Source organism: Pararge aegeria, chromosome 14 (genome assembly GCF_905163445.1).
Source record: "Pararge aegeria chromosome 14, ilParAegt1.1, whole genome shotgun sequence".
NCBI lineage: Eukaryota > Metazoa > Arthropoda > Insecta > Lepidoptera > Nymphalidae > Pararge > Pararge aegeria.
Genome location: NC_053193.1, coordinates 9,630,449 through 9,645,709, shown reverse-complemented (window position 1 = coordinate 9,645,709; position 15,261 = coordinate 9,630,449). Strand labels below are relative to the sequence as shown.

The 15,261-nt window shown below is 33.2% G+C and overlaps 2 protein-coding genes across 4 annotated transcripts; one reads left to right on the top strand and one right to left on the bottom strand.

The window, feature by feature from the left end:
* Window positions 1–1,002: 1,002 nt before the first annotated feature.
* LOC120629088 (phosphatidylinositol N-acetylglucosaminyltransferase subunit Q) lies at window positions 1,003–5,172 on the bottom strand. The gene is made up of 7 exons (XM_039897842.1): window positions 4,578–5,172; window positions 3,657–3,782; window positions 2,940–3,075; window positions 2,400–2,544; window positions 2,072–2,264; window positions 1,423–1,537; window positions 1,003–1,216 (listed from the first exon to the last, which is right to left on the bottom strand). The coding sequence occupies exons 1-7, from the start codon at window positions 5,133–5,135 to the stop codon at window positions 1,038–1,040; spliced, it is 1,452 nt and encodes a 483-aa protein (XP_039753776.1). The 5' UTR covers window positions 5,136–5,172; the 3' UTR covers window positions 1,003–1,037.
* A 1,531-nt stretch (window positions 5,173–6,703) lies between these two features.
* Window positions 6,704–14,265, top strand: LOC120629160 (putative RNA-binding protein Luc7-like 2). 3 transcript variants are annotated; one of them, XM_039897982.1, is made up of 7 exons: window positions 6,704–6,974; window positions 7,276–7,370; window positions 10,008–10,106; window positions 10,610–10,828; window positions 10,921–11,133; window positions 11,482–11,786; window positions 12,091–14,265. In XM_039897982.1, the coding sequence occupies exons 1-7, from the start codon at window positions 6,914–6,916 to the stop codon at window positions 12,224–12,226; spliced, it is 1,128 nt and encodes a 375-aa protein (XP_039753916.1). In that variant the 5' UTR covers window positions 6,704–6,913; the 3' UTR covers window positions 12,227–14,265. The 3 variants fall into 3 exon arrangements, with proteins under 3 accessions (XP_039753916.1, XP_039753918.1, XP_039753919.1); XM_039897984.1 differs by lacking the exon at window positions 6,704–6,974 and adding an exon at window positions 7,742–7,818; XM_039897985.1 differs by lacking the exon at window positions 6,704–6,974 and adding an exon at window positions 7,742–7,832.
* Window positions 14,266–15,261: the final 996 nt, after the last annotated feature.

The following is a 15,261-nucleotide window of genomic DNA, read 5'->3' as shown; positions in this document are numbered from 1 at the left end:
TAAAATCAGACGCTTAAATTAATGCATACTAACCCGACCATGTTTAAAACTATATAAATCTTCCAAGTTTTATTTCGTTCAGTAAAACTAGAAAATAAATTTTATAATTTTTGCAACATTTTGTGTAATGTAAATAAATTATAAACAAGGATTGAAAAAAATTTTATCGCTTTTATATGAAATAACACAGCTAAATATTAAAATTGAGCGGTAATTATTTCTGATAAAGATATGTAAACTGATGCCCATCGTCTGCGTCGCGTCTTTAGCTAGGCAACGGTTTGTTATTTATCTTTTCCAATCTGGCTCAAGCATAAGAGACAAAAAATTACCAAAATCTTGCCCGAATACTTATTCGATGATGTTTAATGTTTTACGAATTATTTAAATATTTATACCTTTGGTGCACTTACGTGAAATCGCAATAAACCTCTGTAACAATTCTAAACAATTTTGTGAATTTTACAATAGATATATAAAATATATAATACAAGTTTCACAATATTGATTGTGAATATTGTAATGGACAATTTTAATTAAGATGAACCTAATTTTTAAATGCGATAGTTAATAAAACAAATTAACTAGAACATGAAATAGTATTCCTTGTAAAATGAAGCTGAACGAAGCTGTCTGTCTACGTTGATAATCAATTAGATTTTATAATACAATCAACATTATTGAGAGATTTGTATCATAATAATTATATGCAAAAGCTAGTGTCCATTGTAGCAATAATCGTAACATATAGTTATGACGTACGTGAACAGAATTGTCCATGTAAAGCCGTGTATAATTGTGTATATGTCGAAAATTGTTTGATTGGGTAGACTTTGCCTTTTCATACAAATGAAATGTACAGTAGGCAATTAATATATAAATGGCCCAGTCTGCGTCAGTCAGCGTACTGCGAATAGTTAAATAACTAAGCATTTATATACGTTCACATGTGTGGTGACCAGACAATTTTTATTTTTGTGCGCAATTAATAAAATAAGTTGAGGCAGATATTTTGTGTTTAATTTATTTATTTCGACCTAAATTATTTGCTTTCCAGTAAAAACGTTGGACACAATGTTGCTCCAGTCAAATTGTTTAAGCATTTTAACTGGTGGTTTAAAATACTCTGTGAGGTCTCCGAGTGATTTATTACATACTAGTTTAACTTTGAAGATGATTGACGAGTTACTTTCAACTTCTTCTATTAATATATTACCTGGAAATTTAAATGATACATTACTATTACATTTATGGAATAGCGGCCATAAGTTATGGTGTCAATATACTGTAATGAAATCTTTCAAAAAAAATTAATGGCTACTCTTTTCATAAAATAACAGGATTAGCAATATTTATAAACCTTGAAAATATAGACTAATTAGAAATTAAAGACCATTGATTAAATTGAAAAAATATACCAACCCAAAATTTTAGGAGATCGCGTTATCCATAATATCAAAACGTACAATGGCAGACTTTGTATAATGTATATAACTTTTGCCAGAATATATTGCACGGACAGAGATAATACTCGGAACTGAAAAAAAAAAGGAGGTGCCAATTTGTCGTTCATACTTAATCTAAGTATTTTTCCTGTTCTACGTCATTTACTAAACAGTAGTGCAACCCCTTTCATCGTGTTCTTTGTCAAAAGGATAGCCCTATTTTGAGAGCTGTCAAGTTTAGTTTAGAGATTCGTGTACAACACGATTGACACCATTGTGACATTTCAAATCCTAAAACACTGCTACCCTTTCCCACAGCAAGAATAATATTTCTAGACCTGTCAATTTTGTTTTTTGGAGATTTTTGGAGGTTATTGGTTCCCTGGAGGTTCTCTGGAGATTCTAAAAATATGTATATCCTTAAGGTACGGTAAGGTAGGTAGGTGTAATCAATAGAAAAATAGCTATTGGAAATGCCTGCTTGGCTCTTTAAAAGCTATAGTAACTTTGAGGTATCAGTAGTTTTAAGGTGACAAATAACAATCGGAAAGTACAATCGTCTGATGTCCATCGTACAGATTGAGTGCTAATGCCAAAGTCGTAGAGCATGGCAAAAAATAACTCACCATAGTAAATACAATATAGTACATGAGAGTTGTTGGCAATAACAAAAGCAGTATAGTAAATGCCACTGTGCCCACAAACATTTCCTGGTTTGTGTATTCACAGGAGTCTATGCCGCCTCGTAGTGGGTTATACTTCCTACCCACAAACAATCTCAATAGCGCAGTTAAGCCTGATATTTGTAGACTAAACAATCTGAAATTATTTATCAAATATTATTTTATTAAAACAGCACTTCGACATATATATATACTAATGTTAATATAGAGGTTACATATTTACATAAAAATACACATGCATTGGGTTTATAGAAACATACAAAAAAATTACCTTGCAGCATAAACATAGATGCAGTAGCAATGGAAGGTGGCTAAGCACATCATGTCCGATATTATAGCAGCTTGGAATGTAAATCCCAAATAACCTACATACTGGTAAATATTCAACACCACATCCAATTTTTCACCACACATATCTGAAAATGAGGTTTTTAAATACAAAGAATAAAAATTCTAGTATATTCGTTTTTAATAATCTATAATCTGTCAAAGATATACCACTATAACACACAATACAAAATAAGCAGTAGTATTAGTAAAGCTGACTTTCCAGCATGTCAACAGATGCAGCATTGCACACACTTTGCGTGCATAATATGTTCAAAATTATCTGTTAACAGGATTTTAGTATCATAACCGTGACTAACAGCTCAACATTCTCTATAATACAAAGTAAGCGTAACCAACTGATATACAAAGTTTTTTTTTTTTACATTGTGCTACAACACTTAGGTGTAGACCCATCAACTCTAGTAGGTTAGGCGGTATACAGTGTAGAATAGACACTAGTAATTGTGTTTTCAATACTTACCTAAGAATAACCACCATAACTCAACGTGATATAAAAAGTAGTTTCCTAACATTTTGTTAAATGCATTGTTTAATTTTAGGCCCGCTGGTGCTCCCATAAGCCATTTCAACAAGGAATACATTAGATTGACTAATTTCTGAAAATAATAAGCTCGGTAGATATATAGATAAAATTGTATTTGTTTGAATAAAATGCATATATACTGAAAAAATTAGAAATGAAATGTTCAACAGCTAAAGCTTTATTGACCTGTGTCAACATAACATGACCATATACATGCTGCTTTGAATGCAGTTTCAGGTTTACTGTCTTGCTGATTAGAAAAGTATCCATTCTCAATCATCTAATAATGTAAATTAATACTTATTATAATTTTTTGTAGATTGGGCTGCAAATGAGAAGTTTATTTCGAATGAATAAATTATTCACTCGTGACAAAACATAGTTATGCAACTTTAAATGCTATTTTGATTATCAAAATTTGAAACTAGCAAGAAATCATGACTTGAGCTCTTGAGCTACTTGAAAACTGAACAGTATACCAAAACTGATTTGTTCCACCAACAAAAACATAAAAAAAAATTTTTTTTTTTACTATTCCTAATTTGCAATTAGGATTACACAATAAGATTACTATAGTGACAATAAATGTTCTTGTTATGTACACCTTGTATGTTTAAAAATAATCTTCTTTTATTAAAAAATCATTGTAAATACCTCTAAAATTACTAACAGTAGTGTACCAAGTGCTTTGCTATCATAAACAAGTAGTTCCAATATTAAATATCCTAATATTATATCTAAAATAATAGCCATCATGAAGTTTCCATGTTCTATTGTTATCTGGAAGCACAAAAAATTAAGTTTATTACTATGTCTATCAAAATTCCAAAGCAGCGGCAGCAGCAGTAGATACTATCTTAAAACTCCAAGGAAAAGCAAGTTTGCTTATACCTCTCATTGATCAGCTTCACTTCATGCGTAAGCTTTGCATGGTAGGCATTAAGCAGGATTGTCATAAACAGCCTATAACAGTTCTTTGCTAGACTATTGGCCTCTCCCAACAGGAGGGTTTGCCCATAATCACCATGCTGCATACCGTTGTGCAGGGGATAGAAGTGGAGAGTACAGAGGATTCTGCAGCCCTTTCTCCATTATTTTCCCTTAGTCTCCTTGAACAACACCAAGGGGATGGAAAGTTATGACATCTGTATTCTCATCTGCCATTACCACACTGCACAGCAGCAGGTAAATAAGCTGCTGGTAATGGGTTGGTATGATATATTATGACTAGTTTGCCTTGATCTAATGTTCATGAGAAAACTATTGAATAATAAAAATAAGGGGTTTAAATAACAATCAGGTTATACAGTAGTTTTGGACAAATTGCAATATGAAGTCTATGTATTATATAGACTTAATATTAGGGTTGTGTTGTGTTATGTGTGTGTCATGAATAAGATTGGTTACAGGCATACACATCTAAAAAAATATGATCAACAAACCAATGTTTTGTATTATGGCTAGAAAACTAATGCTTCTTCATTCAGCCTGTCCAAAACCAGATTTTGCTTCCAATGTACATGCTACAACCAAGCTCCTATACCAAAACTATAAAATATTAAATTAAAATATTACCTTTCTTCTAGTACTAACTGTATTTAATAACCATTTTATCAATTTAACATAATTAAATACATGTTGGCCAAACATTGATGATTCCAACCAAGACGGACTTTGCAAAGTTATTTTGTTTTCAGTTTTAATATTAAATTTCCTTGATTCGCTTTGAATAAAACCTTGTAGAGTTGAAAAACAACAGTCACTATTATCAAGTTTTTCAGAATTCTTCATTTTGTCGTAATCATACAACATAATAATGCAGTTTTCGGTATTTATTTTGCCACCATTGACAACTAGACTACTTAGTTTTGGAAATTGAAGATTTTCCATAATAAAACTATTTGAACACTTTTCTAATATATTTTTTGGTAGATTATCACCCAAGTAGCCAATAATAATATTTTTATCATTTTTTATGCTCTCAAAAATCTTTTTGGTTGTTGAATAACTTGTGATGAATATTGTGAGACATTCTTGGTCAGTAATTCTTATTAAACCTCTGAAAAACACTTCTCCTGAGTATTTCGCGGCTTTCGGAATTTCCGGTAATAAAATTTTTATATGTTGATACATTATCCATGCACACCAACCTAAAAGTTAAAACAACACTCAACAGTCATAACATAACCACAGAGTACATTTAAAATTATATAGTATATCACAACAGTCAACAATAACAAAACTTTTTTTATCTAGGTATCTGAGGCTTGCCGCAAATGCTTTTTTTTCCGAATTCGTTTTCCATATTCGAGCAGCCGATTACACTATTCGTACTGACACGTATACATTCAAAATGAAAAAAAACGATAGTGTGCGCTAGTCCAACGGAAAACCAAATTGAAATTACGCACTCCGAAATCGAATAAGGAAAACGATTGTTTGCGGCCAGCCTAATGAAAGTGCATTGTTCAGACTTTGTCTCATTTACATGGTTAGATGCATGGTTAGAGGTCCATCCACGAGGTCCAAGCTTACCAATAAGCTGCACTCAAAGCTACTGTTCCCGACAACATCACCAATAAAGCATTAAAATTCCTCTCTATACTGACTACCTGCTGGTACAACAGTATTCAATATAAACTCATATTCAATGCCACGAATAATACGGAAACCTGGAAAACCCGCAAACTCCCCTACCAGCTACCGCCCGATTAGTCTACTCAAGTGTAAGTCCGAAGAGATTAATACTGGCCCGACTCAAAGCCGTCGTAGACGCTAAAAAGCTTTTCAACAAAGAGCAATTCGGCTTTCAAGTCAAACATTCTAGCGTCCACCAAGTGCACCGTCTCACGGATCACATATCCAAGGGTTATGCGGGCTTATATAAGCTTCACGTTTAGGATTTCCCGGATTGACTATTGCATCTGATAAGAGACTATCTGAGCGATCGCACCTTCCGTTACCGTATATATGGTTCTGTCATCTACCAGGCCTACACAAGCCGGAGTCCCTCAGGGCTCTGCGCTACCACCCTTTCCATACGCGCTTACACAAGCGATATCTCTAACAGCCTCTACGTGAAGCTAGCCCATTTTGCGGATGATACCGCCCTCTATACCACATACCGCACCATACCTCGTATCATATCTCGCCTCCTAAAACCTACACAAAAAGAGCCTTAACTTATTCGACTGCTCTATACCATGGCAAAAGACAGCCAAATACTTGGGTGTAACTTTTGATAGTCGCTTGAACTTTGCAGATCACATTCGCGCAGCCCGTAACAAGGCTGCGTTCGTCCTCGGGTAGACTCTACTCTGTGTTAAACAGGCGCGACAAGTTGTCACTTCGTCATACAAACCTGAGTCCGCCCTATCATACTGTCATATGCGAACGTCACCTTCGCGCTTCGCCCTCCAGCCGCAGCAACTCGATACCATAATAGCAGAAGTCTTAAATCGTTATCGGTTTTTAAAACATTACTAGCGCTAGCTCAGGATCCTTTACCATTGCTATCAGCGCCAAATTGACAAAATCAAATGGTTTCAATAAGGAGCTGTTTATCCCTTATTCTGTGTATGCGATATATTCAGGGCAATGAGGATACAAACAACGTCTTTGGGTGAAACGTAGTGATTATATTCTCTTTGGGGTAACCGGTTGCGACTTGCGCCGTGCGGGTTTATGCTCTGCAACGCAGGAATTCTGAATCTGCTTCTACTGTCGTGTCGCCATTTTATTGAAAAATTTGGTTTTCGTTAGCTGATGTGTTGTTGCTGCCTTGCTGAATAAGATTTTGTCGACGTTTCAACATTAACTTTAGTTTATATTTTGAATTTATCACATACAAATATTATGATCGGAAATTAGAATAGTCTATTGCGACTAAGATATAAACAAATTATATCATCATGTCGGCCCACGAGCAAATGAGGGCGATGTTGGATCAATTGATGGGCACAACCCGTAATGGTAAGATTTCACTTCATTTTACCTAGGTTTCATTCGCACTGTATTAGAAATACCTTTGCAATTCCAATCTGTTAGTGTTAATCTGTTACTCTTGGCGTTACGTCTTTGCTGATAGATTGGTTACTGATAGCAACTACGACTACTGTTTACTTTTACCAGATCAGATCTGTGCCAATGTGAAATATTCAATTCCCCAAGTAGATCTGATTGTGTGTCCCAAACACACATCTAGGAGATCGTCAATATATTGCTACAAAGGCTTATAATAGCTCTTATAAGGCTATAAATTTATTTATTTCAGGGGAAACTGATAAGCATGGTGTTAAGTTCTATGATGACACAGTTTGCAAATCATTTTTACTGCAATGCTGTCCACATGAAATATTATCATCCACTGTAAGTATTGTTGCTTGCGTTATGGTTGATTACATGGGTTTTCTGAATTTCTGAGATTTTTAATCATATAGATTCTTCGAATTTTTAAATCTTGATACCATTTTGGGTAATGGAAGTTTTATTAGCCCCTTCAGCATTTTAATTTTGTATCTCAGAGATTCTTCTTTGGGTTTCAGAGTTCTTTATATCATTGTATATAACAGGATTTACATTGCATAATCAGTTGCATTCAACAAATATTTGTATTGGTAAAAAGAAATCCTAATATATGCAGTGTAATTTTCATTCTATCATATATTGTATTATGATCTGTAGCTCTAAGACAATATTACATCGGAGTGGCATTAACTGTGGTGAAATATGCTTTTCAGAAAATGCCCAACCCTAGTCTTTATTGTTCATCACAATATAACAGATGAGGGATAGATTGTATGAGTTAGGCTGTTCTGTAAGTACCAAGATGTACGTATAAAACATTTATAGTTAGCTGATTGTACTCTTACTGCTATGCAGGAATTAATTTAACAAAACTCTCTCAGGCTTAAAATATATTAATTTGTCCATCGGTTTCTAATGCTGCTGTGGTGAGTACATGTAAAAATTATACCAAAAATCTTATGGTGGGGAGAACAAATTGCAGATTGTAACATCATTTGGTACGTACTATGCTGTTTACGTGGCTAGAATACAGAAGAAATTAAACTGCATGTGTAATCAATGGATTGTTACATAAATTCTTAATAGGTGACATCTGGTTATATATTGTAGGATTCTGTACCACAGAGTATAAAAACAGAAACCTTATAGGATAAGTTTTATGACTGTGAGTCTTGTCTATCTGATCACATGTGAAGAAACTATTTTTCACCAATGGTTAGAGGTAAAGAGTCTCTGAAATACCACTTTATCTATTAAAAACACACAGGCTAACATTAAAGCACATTGTTAGACAAAAATTATGACCCACTGCCTGATAACTTAACCTATAGTGTACCCATGCTCTACAAACTTAAAATTTAATATTTGCTACCAATTATCTATATAATTTTAAAAGACATCCATCTTTTGATATGATATGGGCCACAAATCAAACAATCAATCTGAAACTTTTGAAAAGCATTTATTATAAATTCCATGTGGAATCACAGCGTCTTATCCTTTTAGGTTTGCTGGAATGGTACAGGATCCTCTCAGGGCCCTACTTGCACTTAACCTACTTTTATTATTGTTTAATTTCTAAATTATTTATTAATCAGTTAATATGGAACTTGGTTCTCATTGAATGAATTATTCAATAATAAGAAAACTTATGCAAAATTTCTCTGTTCTCATAAATTTGATCCAAATGTTGTATGTTTTATCTTAGGCTCTATGAATGGTTATCATTCCAATGGAATGTAAGAGAGTAAAAGGAAAAAAATATTATTAATCAACAATAAACATTGCATATATTTGACAAAGAAAAATTCAAGAATGCCTGTAGTGCAGATTTAGTTGAATTCTTTCGATCACATTATTCATAATTGAGAAGGCATACTTTAGATGGTCTTAAAATTTTACAAACTAGTACATTATTCACATATTATATTAAAGAATAGATGTCTATTGTATTTTATTTATTATTAATTCATTATTCTCAAAACTACAGTAACAGAAAACTTAAAAAAAAATACTTTTTATAATATTTTAAATAGATGTTACAGTATATTTATATAAATTCAAAATAATTACTTTAAAACTGTATTAGCGTACACTCTCATGTATAATTGTTTTAAAAACTTGAATGGTGAAACATCAGAATGTGTTGTGATGTTACTTGTCAAAGTAAGCCCCAGCCCAACACTTTCCTCAAATTTTTTAAGACAATTAATATTTATGTTCTCTCTGTGTAAATGGAATTGTTTTAAGGACTGGTTAGGTATGTCGAGAGGGTGTTGCCAGTATCTTGTAAGTATTATTAAATGTGGCAGTATGTTTAAATTGGCTGGTGATACACGATGAGCAGTGATGGTGATGTTGTATGTATTTTTATGAAACAATTTTTTTTGAGTTATATTGGGGTTTTTGACACTTAAATATTTGTGTACATTTATACAATCAGGCATTTTGTTATGCTATTTACATTAGATTCAGTTTTTTATTCTAGTGACATTAGACATATGACAGATATATTACTAGATAACACTAATGTGAATAGTACCACTAAAATGTTTGTGATAATTTCTATATACAATACTTCATTTAAAAGTTATATATAAAACTTAATTCCATGTGTACAAGATTTTATTTAACTTTCAATTACAAACACTTATTACAGTAACATTGTTGGAACAGAATCTTTTTTAAAATGTGAAATAAAGTGGCTGTTACAATATTTTTAAATGGTTGATTAAGTTCTGATAGACTCAGAAATTAATCTGTTAGTCTGTCCTGAAGAAAAATTATTTTTTATGCACAGTGAATTAACAATTTTATTGAAAGAAACTTATTTCAAAGGTTTTAGAGTTAAATATCCATCTCTGTCAACGATCAAAAAAATATTTTTCGAATATATTGGTAATTTCAAATTTTCAAAATTCAAAGTGTAGACTTGTATTTCAGCACATGCTTTTCATATAAATGTGATTTTGATTGCAGCGAATGGATTTAGGTGAGTGTCCTAAAATACATGATCTGGCGCTACGTGCGGATTTTGAATTAGCTTCGAAAGCCAAAGACTATTTCTATGACATTGATGTAAGTATACAGCAACTTTTATATTAGTATAATCCTATGCTCACCAATTATATGAGTAAGATTTTTTTTCTAAATTGGTGCAACGTCTTAATGCCTATATAACTTGAGTTAAAGCAGGAAAATGATTTAAATATTTAATGAAAAAAATACTAGTTTTTATGAATTTATCTGTGTACAAATGCTTAAATTTTAAATTAATTTCTAAGAAATTGTAAAGTCCACAGGGATCAATTTTTATGGCTGATTTATAATAAAATTCTTTTTAACCACCTTTTTTGAAAACCATGGTTGTATTGATATAATATATAAAATAAATAAAGCCATATTATGTTAGCTTTGGTACACAAGTCATAACCAACTATGACAACCTTATAAAGGAGAACCTGGGATTTACACAAAACTTGTAAGACAAAATATTGAACAATTTAATGAAAAAAAAATATTTATTTGCTGCATACTGTTAATGTAATACCAGGTACTATTATATTTGTCTTTATGTTAAGGCCACAGAACATTTAGAAACTTTCATTGCTGATTGCGACCGGCGCACTTCTGCGGCGAAGCAACGCCTGGCGGAAACACAGGAAGAACTCTCTGCAGAGGTGACTGAGAAAGCTAATGCTGTCCATGAGCTGGCTGAGCAGATTGGTCAGAAGCTTGCCAGAGCGGAAGCTCTTGGCGAGGAAGGAATGGTCGAAGAGAGTGTCAAACTCATGGGAGAGGTATGAAAAATTTATTAATTCGATATAAAGATGAAGTTAATGGCTATTTTCATTGTACGTGTTTTTTTTTAATTTTATAATTAATTTAACAGATAGATGAGTTACGTAAAAAGAAAGCATTGGCAGAACAAGAGTACCGCAATTCGATGCCGGCATCTTCCTATCAACAACAGAAATTGCGCGTTTGTGAGGTGTGCTCTGCCTACCTAGGCATCCACGATAATGATCGCCGATTGGCTGACCATTTCGGTGGAAAACTACATCTTGGATTTATCACCATTCGCGAGAAACTAGCAGAGCTTAAGGTAAATTTTAAGAAGTTTTTTATACTTAGGAAAGACTTGTTTGTCATAAACTATATAAAGTACAACTTTATAACGAACATATTGACATATGACCTTTAGTTACCTTGGGTGAAACATTGGAGAACAGCTAGAATCTAAAAAAGCTTTTATATACTTAATAATTTGAGAAAACTATCAGAAATGTTGGTGTAGAGCATATAGAGTAATATATTGCTGTCACGGTCGCACGCCGGCCACTAGTGTCGTCTATTGCCATTTATTTTTCCGTCCTGTCCAAATATAATTTTTGTACGATTTTGAGCGCGTTTACTAAATACATATATCTAGTTATTTTTCCTTGTATTATAGAAAAACGTGGACAAACGTCGCGAGGAGCGCGGCGTTATAGAGCGCGAACGCGGTGGCGGGCGACGGCACTACGTAGGTGGCCGGGAACTCGATCGCCGTGCGCGCCGCCACCGGGAAACAGCGCGTGAACGTGAGCGGGAACGCGATCGGGACCGCAATAAGGAGCGCACCGAGCGAGACAAGGAACGCACCGACAGGGACAAGGAACGCACCGACAGAGATAAAGAACGCAGCGAGCGGGACAAGGACCGCAGCGAGCGGGACAAGGACCGCAACGAGCGGGACAAGGAACGCAGCGAACGGAGGTAACCAAATCATTATTACAAATGCTGGCGGTAATTATTTAAGCTCCACATGGCGATTTTTATTCTTTTTTAAGTTAGGTTAGGTTACACTGTGATAAAAGTGTAATGGTGAAACCAATACATAAATTGGAATGATTTAAATTAAAATTAATTTTTTTCTATAAAAAAATAGAGAAACTATAATAGAGAATTATGTAATTGAATAATTATGGCTTTAGTGGAAAATAATATCATAAATGTATGTTAATAATGTTAATAATAATTGTTATTGTTTTGATTATTTACTATAAATGTGTTTTTCTAGACGCAGCCGATCTCGTAGCAAAGCAAAGCGCGATAGTTCACGAGAGAAATCGCGCGGTCGAGATCGCGACCGAGATCGTGACTCGCGACGCAGTCGCTCAAACCGATCTAATTCGCGAGAACGAAGACGCGAATAACCTACACAAGCTTTCATTTTAGCTAAGTAATCTCCAGCCCTCCGGATTCTAATGAGTACTGGGTGTGTATAAAGATTTGTTTTCAATCTTAATGTCTACTTCTCATTACATATTTGTTTTTTTTTTCTCAATTAATTGAAGATTTCATAGCCCATACACAGAATGAGTTGTCGCTGCGATAGATGCAGTTTGCACACGAAACGATCAACCATTGCAATTAACCATTTATTTGTTGAATGATAAAGAAGTGGCGAATACAAATACGTGTATAATAATAAATCAATCTAGCATCTTCAGATAGAGCACGATATTTAAAATAGTTTTGAATAATTTCGGGTGTTTATCGTTAACTATATTGACATACATCGGATCGATTCATCGTTAAACGAATCTTTAATTTATGGAGGATATTTAGGTCATTCAAAGTTGTATAATTCCGCCGCAGGGTTTTTCTTACTTCTTTGCATCTGAGACGGTAGTCTCGTTGCAGAGTGCATTACAACCTAATTACGTGACACAATTAGATCTATGGATACAATGTGGTAAGTGTGTGAGTGCATAATAAAACCAAATTAATTATGATTGTATGTGAAGGTCTCATACCAGTAAATAAAGGCAATCCAGAATTGGTAATCGTAGTTATCATTATCTACCACTCAATGGTTGGTTTTGTTTGTTCTATGGTTTTATATAATTTGTTTGTCCTGGAAAGCTGACTAGACAGTCCCGTATCTAATATATAATATTATAAGCTATTTACATTTGTTTGCTTTCAGAATTATTTGGTAGGTATATTATTTAGCTTTAACTTATGTTCTAATGATGATTTAGTTTTAAAACTAAATATCTTTTTTGATTGTCTGTGTGCTTGATTTATAAATTAATTATCAATTGTATAATATACTTGAACTTGTAAACTTTCGACTAAAGTATAATATGATTGAGTAATGAATTTCACAAGAACTTAGCATGGAATATAAGAATAAAGTCAATATTGTTCAGTTACTTGCTGTTTTTTTTCCATATTTTAAAATGAGCAAAGCTAAAAAGTGCTATTCAGATGTTTCATTTGCTTGTGTGCGTGACGCTGCATTGTTTTTTCTCAGAGAAATCAATGAAGGGAATTGCCCATCTGCCATGGGTTATATTGAATTTCTATTTCATTTTATTGCAAAGCAAATGAAATGAAATCAGAATAGCGTTAAATTCTCCCTAGTTTCCACCAAAGAAAAGAGGAGAGATGAAGCCAAGTGCAGAGAAGACGTGGAATTAAAGAAATGTGATTCGTTGTTTGCATACATTACTATCTTTTCCTCTCCACTTTCTTGGGAACCGGGCCTAAGCCAGGCATTTACCTCTAGTGTAGTTTAGCCGAGTTGAGACATAAGTGAATATGATAAAAATAATATTTGACAATGCCCTCATAAAAATAAAAATGAATTAAGATTCTAGTTTTAAACACCGATATTAATGTTATTTATTAATTAATAATCCTGACAGAACTTCACATTGAATAATATTTTGTATATTTTATTACTGTGAGAATATTGTTTCAATATTATGCAAGATTCTTGTATAAGTGGTTTTAAGGTACTCGATAAATTTTATAGTAATCCACACTGTCCATCGAAATAAAATAAAAGAAATATTATTTTCACAAGTTGTTTTAAGGCCTGCGCACATCATATCGCACATCATATCGACTCAACATATAGCATACTCAAATTATAGCATTGAAATGTGACCTTTATATCATATGACATATTATGTATACATAGTTATGATTAATTATTACCCACTATCCATCCTCGTCATATACGCTCTTCTGGCTTTAAATATTGAAAAGTTAATATGTCAAATACAATATGGGTCACATTCCAATTTAGCTTAATATCAGCATTTAGTCGGTGTCGGTTATTTTGGTGTGCGAAAGCCATTTGGGTTCTATGTTTTATTGTCACGTTAAGTGATTTCGGATCTTTTGATGTAAGAGGGTTTCTTTAAGCTATTCTTTTGTTAAATAAAAATATTATTGAGGATATTTTTCTTTTATTTCTAGAATATGTAAGAAATTTTGAACCTATAATCGGTTCTCCGAGCTATTTGCACGGCCCATTGCCGCGACTTCTCTTTCGAGACTCGTTGATCTCGTTTCTCAGGTTCTTATACGGATCTCCTCATTTCTAATTTGACCACGAAGAGATACACCAAGCCAAGGATAGTTTTTCCATCGGCAGCTGAGCAACTTTTAGCCTTCTTATGAGGCCACCTTTCGTTTCGAGCGCAGTGTTGGCAGACCCCCCAACGAGGCGGACAGATGATACAGAAGCAAAACGAGTCTCAAAATCGTAGCGAGTGAGAATCCCAACAAAACATCTATGTTGGTGTAGCAGTGGTTGTCCTGTGGTTCAGATGATAATGATGAATGTTTAATCATCCTTTGAGCTGTAAGAGTCATTTTTGGGCAGTAGCGAATTTTTTAATTACTAGCCTAGTCAGAAAGAGACATAAGTGTTCAAAACTGTTCGTTTATTTAATTCTACTAATTGAATGAAGAAAGAGATAATGAATACAAATCATTAATTTTAAAATACTTTATTTTCTAAATTGCATTACATGCTACCTATGATACAATAAAATTTGATAGGTAACAATAATCAATGATATAAAACACTTCAATTTTCATTTTAAAAAAAATTACCTAAGCACCAATACATATTACATACATGATTATGTATAAATGAAATATTATGTTAACACGTTTCCTACCTTTCATTTTAAATTCTGTCATTGTCATTCTGAGTTGTACATTCTTAATTCCTAAGTAGGAACGTCAAAATTATAGCACAAAGTAAAAACATAAGTAATGAGGTTATTTCTTGATTTGTAAAAAATAAAGGAATAAGTATTCTATCACAATATAATGTTATCATTTATGTTTTTTTTAATTGTATAAAAAAAGCTTCTCTACGCTCTAGGAAAAAAAATGCTTAACTAATGAATATAATGCTATTTATATGTGAGATCAAAATATA

What these genes read in the sequence shown, in the direction of transcription:
- LOC120629088 (XM_039897842.1), bottom strand. Translation starts at nt 5,135, where the DNA reads ATGTATCAACATATAAAAATTTTATTACCGGAAATTCCGAAAGCCGCG. An exon ending in GTTATGGTGGTTATTCTTAG is followed by an intron (nt 2,545 to 2,939) that starts GTAAGTATTGAA and finishes CCTCATTTTCAG; the next exon opens with ATATGTGTGGTGAAAAATTG. An exon ending in GCGATCTCCTAAAATTTTGG is followed by an intron (nt 1,217 to 1,422) that starts GTTGGTATATTT and finishes TTAAATTTCCAG; the next exon opens with GTAATATATTAATAGAAGAA.
- LOC120629160 (XM_039897982.1), top strand. Translation starts at nt 6,914, where the DNA reads ATGTCGGCCCACGAGCAAATGAGGGCGATGTTGGATCAATTGATGGGC. An exon ending in GATGGGCACAACCCGTAATG is followed by an intron (nt 6,975 to 7,275) that starts GTAAGATTTCAC and finishes TATTTATTTCAG; the next exon opens with GGGAAACTGATAAGCATGGT. An exon ending in GTGTCAAACTCATGGGAGAG is followed by an intron (nt 10,829 to 10,920) that starts GTATGAAAAATT and finishes TTAATTTAACAG; the next exon opens with ATAGATGAGTTACGTAAAAA.